The sequence below is a fragment of the Stigmatopora nigra genome, chromosome 2 (genome assembly GCF_051989575.1).
Source record: "Stigmatopora nigra isolate UIUO_SnigA chromosome 2, RoL_Snig_1.1, whole genome shotgun sequence".
In the NCBI taxonomy this organism is placed as follows: domain Eukaryota; kingdom Metazoa; phylum Chordata; class Actinopteri; order Syngnathiformes; family Syngnathidae; genus Stigmatopora; species Stigmatopora nigra.
The window spans coordinates 4,924,703-4,939,299 of record NC_135509.1 but is presented as its reverse complement, the minus strand read 5'-3'; the positions used below and the strand labels follow the sequence as shown (position 1 = coordinate 4,939,299).

Here is a 14,597-nt window from a genome sequence, read left to right as displayed (position 1 = left end):
CAGACATTTCCATCGCAGGGTGCTAGCTGAACTGGTGGCATGTAATCATACGTTGACATATGCAGTGTGTTTTCTGGTATAGCTCAAGCTCGTCAAGGCTAGTCAAGGGCTCACCTCACGCAGCGTCGATTCTAGTGATTTCAGACTGGTCAAAAAAGCTTTCACAGTAATGTATCCAATTAAAATGCAAAACCTCCGGTGGAAGCAACACAGTGCCTAGATAAGCTTGAACACACATGCAGTATAGTGTTGACTTCCAACTATGCTCACAGATGAATGCAGCTGACTGTAACATATCACTTCAGTCGCAGATATTTAAATGTCCCATAATTATGCTGCATATCTCTTTGAATAAATGTGGATTAAGTAACCCCCTACATGTTATTCGTGGAATTTACATCTCAAATCCAGGTTGTTCCTTTTTTTTCTTCTTTTTTTTTTTTTAAAGATGACATCTAACCCACAGTGGGTGCCAGCATGCTTTTTTGAGGATTATATGAGTTGAAAAGCCACTTATTAAATCCTGTGCTAAGCCTTTTCAAAATAATTTACCAAGGGAGTCTATATTCTCTTTGGTTTTAATTGACCCCTTATCTCTATCTTCGAAAGTGAAATAAAACTTGAAGCTCAAACAGACAAATTAAAGTAAGAGATAGCGAACACAAAAAAATACTTGCTTATTAATTTTTTCTTAGATTGATTTGTCTTATTTCAACTCTTTCCTTTTCACGTTTTTTATTTGTTGGACTAACACAGAAATATTGTACTGTAAGCAACAAAATAATACTGCTTATAATTTTTGAAAACACTATTTTAACACAAATATCTAAGTCAGAAAATATGAACCAAATGTTGGTACTTGAACACAAATCTGTCGACCTTTATTTGACCTTATTTTCATTTATGGCTGCACACTCGCAGGAAAAAATAAATCTACATTCGGTGTTAAAATCTTGCTTTAGGGGATACAGCAAGTCTCCCACTGTGGAAGTACGCATGTAGTTTTTACAGGAATAAATTAAAATGTACTCATGGAAACTGTCTATACATTACACTAGAATATGCCTAAAAAATCTGAGGAAGGAAAATAAAACTTTATTTCCTATCCAATCCAGCAGACTTTTCTTACTAGAAAAAGAAATAGTATCCAATTCAGGCGGCCTGGCGGATTAGTTTTTAGCGCATTAGGCTCACAGTTCTGTGGTCCAGGGTTTGAATCCAGGTGACTCCAGAGTTTGCATGTTCTCCCTGGGCATGTATGGGTTTTCTCCTGGTACTGTGGTAACCTCCCACATTCTTAAAACATGCATGGTAGGCTGGTTGGACCATCTAAATTGCCCCTAGGTATGAATGTGACAATGAATGACAATATGTGCATTATTGAGATTGTATTTCAAAATTCATCCCAATTTGTTGTTGCGTCTCATCGCAAGGAGTAAAAGGTTTATTGTGCCATTCTTCATGCATGATGACTAACCCATGAGAAGAAGGCACAGATTAATACTTTTCCCAATCATTTCAACTGTCTGCTCAAAAGACCCTCGATAGAATGTTTAATTTGACTTGTGCTCATTATGAGCTGAACCCAAATGGGACCTCTGGCTGAGTTAGAAGATGTGAAGCTACCATCGTCAGCCATTACATAATGCCCACATTGATTTGGTATTAAACCCTTGAAGTCATAATAGCCGTCCTCTGTGAGAAATTGTGAGAAGGATTGAAAAGGAAACTCCAAACGGGTCCCACAGGGGATTGAGTGCAAGGTTGAAATTACATCTGTTACACACTTCACACATTCTAACAAGCACACAAATAGATTTACAGACTAAAGATTTGTATTATATTTTTTTGGCAGTGTTTAAGTAACAAGCACATTAAGCTCCGATCTGTTAAAAAAATACAATACAAAAAGTCAATACACAGTAATGGACACTCCCATAGAAAATATACTATGTTTAAAAAAAATGATCTCGGAATACTATTACCATTTATTATATGTTCCATAGCAATGTTTCTCATCTAAATTCAGTAGAATACCAAATATACACTGTAATGCAGGTAATACATCAAATTCCATCCATTACTGGAGCTGAGTTTTGCACTGCGTTTTACAAGAATAAAAATGCCACTTTAACAAACCTTCTTAGCAAAACTGCTTCTTTTAAAATGGCAAATTGATGCGTATGATGCTCAAGGATATCTATGGAATGCTCCTGTTCTATTAAGGCTCATCTGTCATACAAATCCCATCTAAACAATCTATAATTGAAATATGCGACCTCAATATATTGTAGGTTGATTGACAGTCTAAATTACCCCTACGTCAAAGTGTGGGCATGCATGGTTGTTCGTCACATTCTGCCCTGTGATTGGTTAGCAACCAATCCAGGGTGTCCCTGCCTACTAAGCATAGTTGTCTGGGATAGGCTCTAGCACCCCGTGACCTTTGTGAATATATAAGCAGTTTTTAAAATTATCCAATTAATAAAATGGTCTTCTGTAAGAATAGAAGTTGTTAGAAAAGGATTGCCAACTTTCTTAATTGTGATTTTGATATATTTTATTTGAACCATTATGTACTTTGAGTATTAGAGTAATGCATAAATACTTATACCTATTTTGTCAAAATGAACAAGAGGTTTGTCTTTTTATGGCATATATTGCACACTGAGCGTGTGCGTAAGTCTGTTTGTCGCAAGGCTTCCCTGATGACCTTGTACACTGCGGCAGGGGGGTGATTAAGGATCAGGGCTGAAGACCATTTCCTTTTTCCAGGGGAAGATGAACGACCCTGTTTGAAAGTGGCTGCTTTTGGCCTCGGGGCAATTAGAGTTTTCTGTGTGCCAGCAGCCCTCGCTGTGTTGTATATGTTGCCTGGTCCTTGAGAAACAGAGCAATAATCACCACATACCAATTTTGTTGGAACTAATACCAAAAAGTTGAGCACTCTTTTGTTTGTTTTATTCACCTTTACCAATTAGATGACCTCATCAAAAACTCCTACAGTCCTTTTCTTGTTCATAATAAACCCACATGAACTCATTGAGAAGATTAATATTTGGTGTAAGAGATAAATAAACCAGAGGCTATGAAAAATTGAAGATATCTCACACTGTCCTTTTAACCCCTGACATTTTTTCCCATAGTTAATTGATTTTGCCCCTTCCATCTTATGCTTTGTAATGCGATTTCAATTATTATCACTCTTTAGCCCCTGTTTTAATCTGGCATCAAATGAAGAACATGGACAGAACAAGTTATGCCACTGAGAGAGATAAGTATACGACATAGTGCCATTGATTCCCCTTGTAATACAAGAGTGTGCCTTGTCGGCCTGCCAAAGATGAGATTGAACACGATAACAAGAATAACAGACTCGTCTCAACTTCCAAAAACCCTGGTTAGAAACTAGAGGGACAGTAAGTAGTGAGACAGAGATACTAATGTTGAAAATGTTTGGCGTAGTACTGATAAAGCAGGGGTAGGGAACCTAAGGCTCGGGAGCCATATGTGGCTCTTTTGATGGGTGTACTGTATATGGATCTTCGCGAACCTGTGTGGTAAAATATTGGAACTGCTTGTGAGAGACCTAAGTCACCAATGGGAGTGTCATGCCGGCACTGTGGCGCCAAATCTATCTCTAGCGCCTTTTTAAATCATATTAATTCTTCATTAGACTCTTCTGCATGCATCCTCTCATTGATAAGCAACAGTGAAATAATGTTCTCAAAAGAATATATACTTTTTTGTACTTTTAAAGTGGTGAAATAAATAATAAATGCTCACATTTTCATGTATTTTTACTTTTAAATTCTTAGTATGGCTCTCAAGGAATAATGTTTGGAAATATGAATTGTTTATGGCTCTCTTTGTCAAAAAGCTTCCTGACCCCTGTAAAAAAAATAACACCCGCATAGTTACTCAAACAACTTTGAAATGTCAATACTATAAATCTCCCAAATCTTTCCAATCCATCAAATTTGCATGTAAAAGTTTTTTTTCCCTACGTAACACAGGCAGATACCAAGAATAAAACGAAAAGCAAAAATCTTTCATTAGAAAACCTACTAGTTATTTTGTCCATTTCCTTATGAAGTATATAAAAAAAATCCAAGGAGACCAAGCAGCACCTCCGGGAATAGCAAAAAGTTGCTTTGAATCCTGTCTTTGATTTGCCCTTGCCTCTGCGCCGTCACTTTGATCTCTCAACATGTAACCATATTGCATATCCATGGCAACTGTCTGCCTGGATGAAGTACTTGAGGAAAATTGATTTGTCTAGGTTCTTCTATTTTTTTCTTTCATCTGCCCCAAAACCCCGCACACAACACTTTTAGCCATCAGGCATTCTTCTGCCTTTGTAAATAAACCAAATTGGGTATGATAGAAGAAGTAATGGGCTTCCGTAATGTGTTGCTTCTCAAAAAGGCATTGTTTCTCTATTTCCTTCCGCCTTTAGGGCGGAAAAGCATTTGAAGGTCATTTATTATGACTATGGTGTGTTCAAGAGCATCCTTCTTGATAATATGACTCATTGGAATATACTCTATCCATGTTTCCTTCTTCATATCCCCAGACAGTAATATCATGCTCATACTTCTTGTTCCTGTTTGTAAGCTGGGAGCCTTTTTATCCTTTACATGGCTTTTATTGACCCGGAGGGAGAAGACGATAGGTATACCGAGACAGCTGAAGCTGCCAAGAAGGCACTGCTGAACCTTTAAGATAAAATACAATTTGAAAACTGAAGGATTATTACCTGTTATGCTACTCTTCTTACTGCGGATTAGTGAATGGTAGTGTAATATAAACGAGAAAACAGCTTTTTTTGTTATTATATGGTATAGAAAAGTATTATCTAAAGTAATACTTGGTGTTGTTGTTGATTTTGTTGTCTGGTAGCTGTTTCTTTGAGTTAAAACATTAAAAGCTCAGAGTTGTGACTTATCTTATTCCAGAAGGCTGACTGTCTGTATTGATCCCATGAGGAGTCTGGTTGATGTGCAAAAGCAGTCAGAAGTAAAAGCTGATTTAATGAGGACTGGTTATTTATTGATTTTGCTTCTGTGTTTGTTTGCAGTGTTAAAACTCTACTGCTGTCATCGGAATAATAAGGCATGATGTTTTGCTTTACTGCTTTCTTTCACATACAGAGAGTAGATAGTGTGTAATATTTTATATTTTAATAGATGAAGGGGGATCTGTATTTGTGACCTCCAAACTTCTGGCATAATCCACTTGGTCTGAGCTGAGCGTGGTTCAGCAGAGTAATCTTGAAAATATGTGGTGTTTTGCATTACTTTTTTTGCGCACACAGCCGTCCGACTCCATTTTCTGTCAATCAAAACAGTTCCTCACTTTGCTCTTTAATTCAGTTCTAGTGATTTCCAGATTTTGAAAACTCACTAGTTGACACATTTAGTGATAAAATGCATTTGACACTCACTTTCATTTTGCCTAATAAAATGACAAATATTACATTACACCACCTGTGCCATGGGATAGATTATTTTTGAGAACATATTTCTTTCCAGCAATAGTCTGCCATCAAACTGTCATTCCATTGGGCAGAAGGACACACCCTGTCTTAGCCAGAACTAACATTGCGCCAAATTCCCAAATAGGCATAATTAAGCTTGTCTGCATGACAATCAAGATACACTTGTTTATATACTCCATCACAGCTGTGCCCTCCTTGAAAATTGACCACTGTTTTTTGTACATAAGGCATCATCCATTTTTAAAATGTAATGACTCATCTTATATATACAGCTGTTTCTTACCTCCATTTTATTTTTTCTTCCTATTCCAACATATAAAATAATAATGCATCAACGTACAGCTGGAATTTGGTCAATACAACTACACAGACTGAAATCTAAAATAAAGGTCTTACATGAATACATTTTGTTGTCAATTAATACCTTCAGCTAACATTTTAAGAAGAATTCTCATATATACACTGAATAAAAGTACCAAGTACAAAGAGATCAGGCCATGAAATCCACAAAAATCTGGTTTTAGAGAGCCTTTCAACATGAGTTTAATATTTGTCTTCCTCGAGACTTAACTCAACTAAACACACCGTTATGGACTTTGCTTGATGCACTTGGGTGCAACCAAGCTGAACCAGAAATGGACCTTCCCTTGCAATATTCATGTAAATTCCTACACTTGGAATAATATGTCAAGCAAAGAAAGCTATTGAGAAGAATAATCGCATAAAAATAAAATGTTGGGCTACAAGTGTATATCACACTGTATTCTATGGAGATTTTAAAAAAATTGGATTTCACCAGCTGTGAAATCAGTTTTTGTAGTCCTGTTAGCCAACCACATCGTGAAGCCCTGCAACTTTGGACATGCTTTTCATCTACACACACACACACACACAGCTTTTATTTTGTGCTCCACCAACAGCTTTTATTTTATTTTTTTCTCTTGGCATCCTCATGTTGCTGCCATGCCAGAAAGGAAAAAAAAGGAGCTTTGTGTGACTTCTTCGACTCTGCATTAAGTAAACGCAAATGTGTGCCTTCACGGGAAACACTGTGGCAAGGATGTATCACACATTTCATTAAGATGAATGGAGCATACCTTCCAGTTTGACAAATGTCAAACAACCTTTTAAAGCCCTTTCAGTGAACTCAATCAAGCCACTTAAATGAGTGTGCATAAGGATATGGGGTGACCAACCTTTTCAATAGTGAGAGATAGTTCTTGGATACAAATGGATGCTAAGGTTTAGGGATGAAAAAACACAATTTATGTTCAAAACACTAATTCACTCTGCTGCCTCAACGTCAAATACAAAGGAAAAAAATTGTCATTATTATACACTGTACAGTGGCCTAGTGGTTAGTGAATCAGGCTCACAGATCTGAGATCGAGGGTTCAATCTCAGGTAGCTTCCTACTTTTTTTTTGTATGGAGTTTGCATGTTCTTCTCACGATTGTGTGGTTGTTTTTAGGTATTTTGATTTCTACCCACATCCCAAAAACATGGATGCTAGGCTATTGAACGCACTACATATATTGCCCCTAGCGTGAAAGGTTGTCCTTCAACTTGTACCCTGGAATTGGATGGTCATCAATTTGGGGTGTCCCATACTTATTGCCCATAGTCGGCTGGGCAATTGTCTTTGAATTAATAATGTTCCCCCATCTCATGAAGTTATGTGGCAATCCGATGAAGTAAGTTTTATGTTAATTGCATTCCTCAATTGGCTTACTGAAGGAAATTTAATTTGGGGTGCTGCAAAAACTAGAATTAGCGGCTGTTAAACACCACACACACTTTTTTCACAACTATTATGAAAAGCTAAATAAGTATACAAGTGTAGAGTTGTTCCTTAAACAATTTAAATATTAGTATTGTTCAGATTTGGGTGTGTTTTACTCATTTTATCACTTTGATCAAAACAAATGCAATGACCAAATAGCTATTGTGAATAAGTGGTAAAGCAGGAAATAAGCATCAATAGCAAATGCATTTAGACTTTAATTGCTATTGCACAAGTTGTGTGAATATTGACAAATAAGAGTGCAGAGCTGTGTAGTTTAATGGAAAAAAAGCTGAAAGCAACTGTGAAGTGGCTATTTCATTCCTCTAGTGTTCCTGCCACCCACATATGTTGTCATCATAATTAACATCATTAACGTAACACGCAGTAACCTTCTTTCAGAAATAACCAGGGCATTTACACCCAAAGTGCCTTTCAATAAATAATGGTATGTCTGCTATTTGTTTAAGTGAACCACTATGTAACACTTTGATCCCCATCTACTTAATTATGTGCTGTAAACACAAGTGCACATGGCAGCCTGGTGACTGTGTGGTTAGCGCATTGGTCTCACTGTTCTGGGGTCGAGGGTTCGATCCCTGGTCTGTCCTCAATGTGTGGAGTTCGCAAGTTCTCCCTGGAGTTGTGTAGGTTTTCTCTGGGTACTGTTTTTGTCCCATATTTTAAAAAAAAAAAAAAAACATGCATGGTAGGCTGGTTAAACCCTCTAAAATGGCTTTAATTGTGAGTGTGAATGTTTGTCTCTTTGTGTCCTACGATTGGCTGGCCACCAATTTAGGTTTTCCCCACCAGGGGGCCCATAGTAACCCAGGATGGGCTCTAGGACCCCCCAAAAACCCTCTTGAGGAGAAGTAGTTTGGAATATGAATGAATGAACAAGTGCATACTGTAGAGGCAACCCTGTTCTAAGCAAGAGCCTGAAATGAATGAAGAGCTTTTCATTATTTTGTCAAAGCCAATGATTTTTAGTCCCATGTACACAGCAGCCCTGCAAAACTCAATCAGTGCACTGATTTCATAACCCCGCTTGGTGACAGCACCTGCTTTATTACCCCGCTGAATCATTCAAATAAACACTGGCTGCACTGCACAGCTTGAAATACAACCTAGACACCATAGCTTGCCCTCCTTGTTTTGCTCAAAACCAAGGGTGCTCAAGTTGTTGGTTTTTTTGTTCAAGATCTATTTTTTCACGGAACTGAGGCATTGAAGTTTGTAAGGGAAGTTAAAAGCGACCTTGCGCAGAATAACTTTTTTTAACAGTGTTTTCTTCAACATATCAGTCAATAAATAAATGCATAAAAAAACAGAATACATACATTTTTCTGATATATAATAGTGTGAACAAACGTAAATAAAGAAGAAGCCAAATATTTAAGCAGACATTTGATTACTGCCAGTAATATTTTAGCTAATCAAATGTACATGTTTTTGTGTCTTATCAGTGTTAATGCACGCGAGTCTTATTGTTTAAACTTTTATTTCTTCTTTTTGTCACTATTTTTTTCATTTAAACAATTCTTTTCCCATTATCAAACGTCTTAAGACATTTTCAATTTACATAACTTAATACTTTGAGCGACTAACAGTCATTTAAGCTAAGTGTTGTTTATCTCTATTATAGCATTGCGCACCTACACACCCACTCACAAACAACCAATTAGAGCCAAGATAAAAATTCAAACATCCACATTTAATCCTAACATGAATTAAAATCAGCTTTTTGCACAGTCAAGCAAAAAACAACAATTAAAATAGCTTCAAACAAGTGTTCAATGGTTTTTCAACACAGTTTCTTCCAAATCTGATAAATAGTTAGAGTATTTAAAAAGGAAAAAGCCCCATGAACCCGATTATCTCCCACAGAACTACAATATTGCTGAAATTGATTTATACCAGTACAATAATTCTAAAATATGCTGCACTTTTCTGTCTTTTTGCCCATCTTTAGACGACAGATGACATTGTTTCATCAGCCGAGTGTTCCAGTGACGACGAAGACTTGGAAGAGTGCGATTCCGGACATACAGGTGGGATAAGTGTGTCAAGTTTTGCTTGCTCCAAATCCAAGTCAAGTCCCCCCCTCCCATTTTTACTTTTTGCTTATGAGGAGTCTCTACTCTAGCATCATGTCCCATATTAGAGCTTCAAGTGTAACTTAGAAGAAAAATACACTCCAAAATCTCTTCACACAAGAACTTGCTGGGATTTTGTATAAAACTTTGAAATTTAGACATTTTGATAATTAATTTGTTGTACTTGACATTCACTTACTAAGTAGAAGGCGGATGCAATTAATTCTGTGGCACTAAGTGACCTTCACTGTGCTCAGTCTGCAGTTTTTCCTCTAAGGAAATAACCGTAATGGAAATAATCTGTGCTCAGTGATTTTTACGAGGCTAAACTGTTAAACTTTACATTTTGTATTTCCCCAAATTACAATTTCAATCATATCTTGGAATTTTGGCCGAACAAAATTATTTTGTGAATCCTGTTTTTGTTTTTTTTAATCATGAAGGCTAGAAATGACTAAGTACTTTTTCTTATAATTTCCCAGCAAATTCTTGTGTATCTACTTTATATTAGAAACGTTATCTAGGGAAATAAAGGCAGTGTGTATGCCTTGTATATAAAAAATAAATAAAAAAATCACACTAGCCTTTAATTATCCACTTGGGGCCTGATTTACTAACATCCAAAATAGAAAGTCCTTAATTTGCAATTTGTTTTGATTGAATGTGCTTTTATTGATAAGTATATAACTATTAATCCAACATAATATAACAATGACAGCATTGATTCGTTTTGTGGTCTAAAAATGGACTATTGTTTTACTAGTCAGTCAGCACCATGGACAGAGGTCATCTGTCCCGTTTGAACAGATGTGACCTCTGTCCATGGTGCTGACGGACCAGTAAAACAATGATTTAGGGAAGCAATAATTCGGTCTATTTTCTAGGTAATGCTGATTAATGAATATTGTTTAATGTCGGCTTTTCTAATGAGTAATTCATTTTCACCATAAAATAACAATGCTGAGTGGTAAAGTGGACTTATCCATTCATTCATTAAACCTTAGTTTGTGCACATGTTGTGTGTAATTTGCTACTAGGGTGGCGATTTGGCACAACTGCCTCAAAAGGCTGCTCTCAGATTGTATAAATGCTCTTAAATTGTAGTTTTAAATGAACAATATTTCCAGAAAATTCCATTTTGCAAATTTAGCAAGTTTATTTTCAAATAGTTTTTGGTGTGTTATTAAATCACACTGTAATCATACTAAACTCTATTCCTAGTTTTGTATTTTCTATATAGTTTTTTTCCTGCATGGATAAGCAACTTGACCACAAAACCGTTAGTGAATCAGGCCCTTTAAATAAGACAATTCCAACATTAAAGTTACACTTAGCTATGGGACCCACAGTGGTTGCTGACATGATGGCGTGTTCATACTAATTTTGCTCTCTCAGCATTGGTTGGAGAGGCAGCTTTACCTTTTAAAAGTACAAAATTAGTATCAAGCCTCCATGCCGCCCGCATTGATGCTTCAAAATGTATCCGTCCTCTACCTAAGTTTCTTTTGCTGTGGGTGTGTCTTCTTTGACTGAGGATACATTTTGAGATTGTTTGGAGAACAAAGATGCTTTCAGCATAAGACACCGTGGTATGTAGCAGACTAACTGCAACGGAGCCTCTTCCTCCCTTACCTCCTATTCCTATTCCTCCTTTCCTGTTTGTGCCTCTGTTTCCTTTTGTTGGAGGTCCGCCTTACCTGAAACATTCTAATAGAGAACAGATATCCTCGAATTTCTGTGCGCATCGTCTCTCTTCCCTCCTCCCTTTACACTCAAACACGTATTTATGCAAACATACTAACATGCACACAGTAAAAGTCATCAGAGTGGGAAAAAATATGTATATACTATTCGAAAAGGCGAACCTCTTTTGCGGAAGCCTGGGTTTGGCTGTACTACTCAATGATTTAGATTGGGCAATATTTTGCTATAGGTCGAAGCTGTTTTCAACTAATATTTGAGTACAAAATCCCAAACTTGTCTCAGTATGTACAGCAGTATTTAACATATTTGTTTATTTCAGTTATTTAGACTATTTATACATAAATATTATACATATAATATTATATACATATATATATATATATATATATATATATATATATATATATATATATATATATATATATATATATATCCACATATATACATATATACATATACACATATATATACATACTACTTATACACATATATATATATATATATATATATATATATATATATATATATATATATTTATATATATATATATATATATATATATATATATATATATATATATATATATATATATATATATATATATATATATATATATATATATACATACTACTTATACACATATATATACATACTACTTATACACATATATATACATACTACTTATACACATATATATACATACTACTTATACACATATATATACATACTACTTATACACATATATATATACATACTACTTATACACATATATATACATACTACTTATACACATATATATACATACTACTTATACACATATATATACATACTACTTATACACATATATATATATATATACATATATACATACTAAATATATACATATATAAACACTCACTCACACACACACACACACACACACATATACACATACATGGTTGGCTGGTTGTACTCTCTAAATTGCCCCTAGGTATGAGTGTGAGTGTGAATGGTTGTCTGTCTCCTTGTGGCCTGCAACTGTCTGACCACCAATTCAGGGTCAAGTCAGCTGGGTTAGGTTCCAGCACCCCCATGTGACCTTTGTGGGGACAAGCGGCTCCGAAAATGAATGAATGAGTTTTGTACATGACACATGGTTAGTTATTTGTATGTTACATGGTTTCAATGCCAATTCCTGGTAAAAAAAAATTCACGGCCAAAAACTAGGAACTGAGAACAGTTTTTGATACAACACCCAAAGTGTAGTTTGAAAACAGCTGTCCGACTTAAAACTATTGTTGCACATTTTATTTAGTATTTTATTTATGATGAAAATAAAATATTCTATGAATGAACTTGAATTTGAACTGTATTGCTTTAAGGTTCTGAATTAGAACTAAGTTATCCAATATGATCTTTTTGTCCACACAATTGACCAAATTCACTTTGAATTAAGCTCATTTTCATTTTCTTTCAACTCAGTCTATCTTTTGCGTTATGTCAGCTTTGGAATAATTACAGCGTTCAACCTCAAACCCATGTTTTCTCAAAATTGCAGTTGTGTAGACTTAACAAAAGTAGCCTGTCGTTTTATACAGTCTCACATAAAGTGTACACTCATACACATTTCATCATGTTGACACAGAAATTCATATTCTCATTCCTTAACCCCGAGTCGTTTGAGCATGATGTTTGATTTACGTTTTCTTTTACATTTTAGTCTTTTTCTTGTGATGCATCTCTGTTGATTAGTGCCCAGCTGCTGGGTCAACTATTTTATTTCTTTGTTTTTTTTTAGTTGTGGTATGGGTAGGTCGTAGTAGGGGACACGGCTGGGTCATACTTGTTGTTTTGTTGTGGTGTGTTTTTTTTTTTTGTTTTTTGTTCTTTTGGTGTCCTTCTCATCATCAGCCGTCCATCTTCCAAGCAAGGATAAAGCCGATCCTCCTGTTTTTTGCCTCATCTTGTACCGCATGAACTTTTGGTGGTTGGAAAATTTAAAAAGTTCTCCTCCTCATCAAGTTTGTGTTGATTTATAATTTTGTGACATATGGCTTCTAAACAAACACGTCCCCCCCATTGTCAATAGAACTTAGGGAAATGAAAGGCAACAAAATCTTTTATTGCCATCATCATCATCATTTTATTTTGCCTCATGTAGGCGCCCTCATTCTGTCTGAAGAAAGTTGTGTGCGAAAGAATGACTCCTCTTCCGAACGTTAACTCCCCCTACTTCCATCCATAGTCACCCATCCTCTTTTGTCCCGCCTCTCTGCATATACTGTTTGAATGCAGATGGCATAAAAAGACTTTTATTGCTACAAAGTATATCTGTTTTTCTATTCTATCTGTTGCTCCAAGTAGAAGGCATTTGTGGCATGTACCCTGTATTGGATTGTAGTGTAGCTGTAGAAACTAACAAGCAAACCTTCCCCTCCTTTTCCTCCCTTACATGCCCCTTGCTTCTGCATGTATATATGGTTGGCCTCCCATTGTCAGTGGTGCTTCTTCTTCTTCGTCACCCATGAGTGCCTGCTAATCCCCCCACCGAGAAGGCTTTTGCAACGTGTGTTTTCAGGGGACACAGCAGCAGGCCTGTTCCTCCCTCTGAGATGTCTTGCGTTGATGCTTGAACTTGTTGTCTCAGTCATTGTGATGTCGGTCTGTTTTGTCTGCTGAGTGTGGGTGTCTTACGGTTGTGTGTTGTATGTCTTTTTCTAAAGAAAACTGTTACCCTATTTCCACATGGATTCCACATGAGTAAATAAGGAGAATTGTCAGATTTTAGACAAACTTAGAAACTTCAAAATACATGCTGGTGCTTTACAATACTGCATATTATAAAATTATATTATTACATATTATGCTCACCTTGCTTGCCAATTGAGACCTTAAACAAAGTACCAATAATAATACTAGTTCAAGTACAAATCACTACACTAAAAAAATAGGTTTCCACCAACTATTCCTCCAACAATTACACAGAAGGGATTGTGTGTCATGCTACCGCAAGTTTAGAGTCCTGATGGATGTCCTTAAGCCTATTTGTCTGTACTTTGTGACCTTTAACGTCTGCCAGCAGCAGCTGAAACAGGTTGTGACCAGGGTAAGATTAGATAATGAGCAGATAATGAACTGATTTATTATTAATGCTTGATAGTGTCAATATTTGGATCAACCTGCACATCACTAAAACATAATGACTGAGGTAATGATTAGATGTGAGAGGAAAGAAGGGAATTGTTTAATATATCTGTCTTGTCATTGAATTAAATATTGATGCCAAAAATGACAGGTAAAAAATGAAAAAAAACATCTAAAAAAATATATGCAGATCGTGCAACAATAAAGGAAGGCCAAGTTGACTTTACAAGTTGAACTTCATCAGTGTGATTTATAAAATATCATCCAATCTTCCACCCTTTCCACTTTTTGAAAGCCATTTGAAGGCAGCCATATAAAATTGGCCCTGTACTTTTATGGGCATCTTGTAATCATCTTGCCACATGCAGAAAGTAAATGAATGTGCTTCAGC

General features: G+C 36.0%; 1 protein-coding gene across 22 annotated transcripts in view; it reads left to right on the top strand.

Annotated features, from left to right (window-relative positions):
* The window catches only part of LOC144181547 (neurexin-3b-like), a 166,655-nt gene that overhangs the window by 144,901 nt on the left and 7,157 nt on the right, over window positions 1–14,597 (top strand). For all 22 annotated transcript variants that reach the window (XM_077710185.1, XM_077710171.1, XM_077710184.1 and 19 more), the window contains one exon: window positions 9,256–9,334. In XM_077710185.1, coding sequence (XP_077566311.1) covers window positions 9,256–9,334 — 79 coding nt within the window. The remainder of the gene's footprint in view (window positions 1–9,255; window positions 9,335–14,597) is intronic.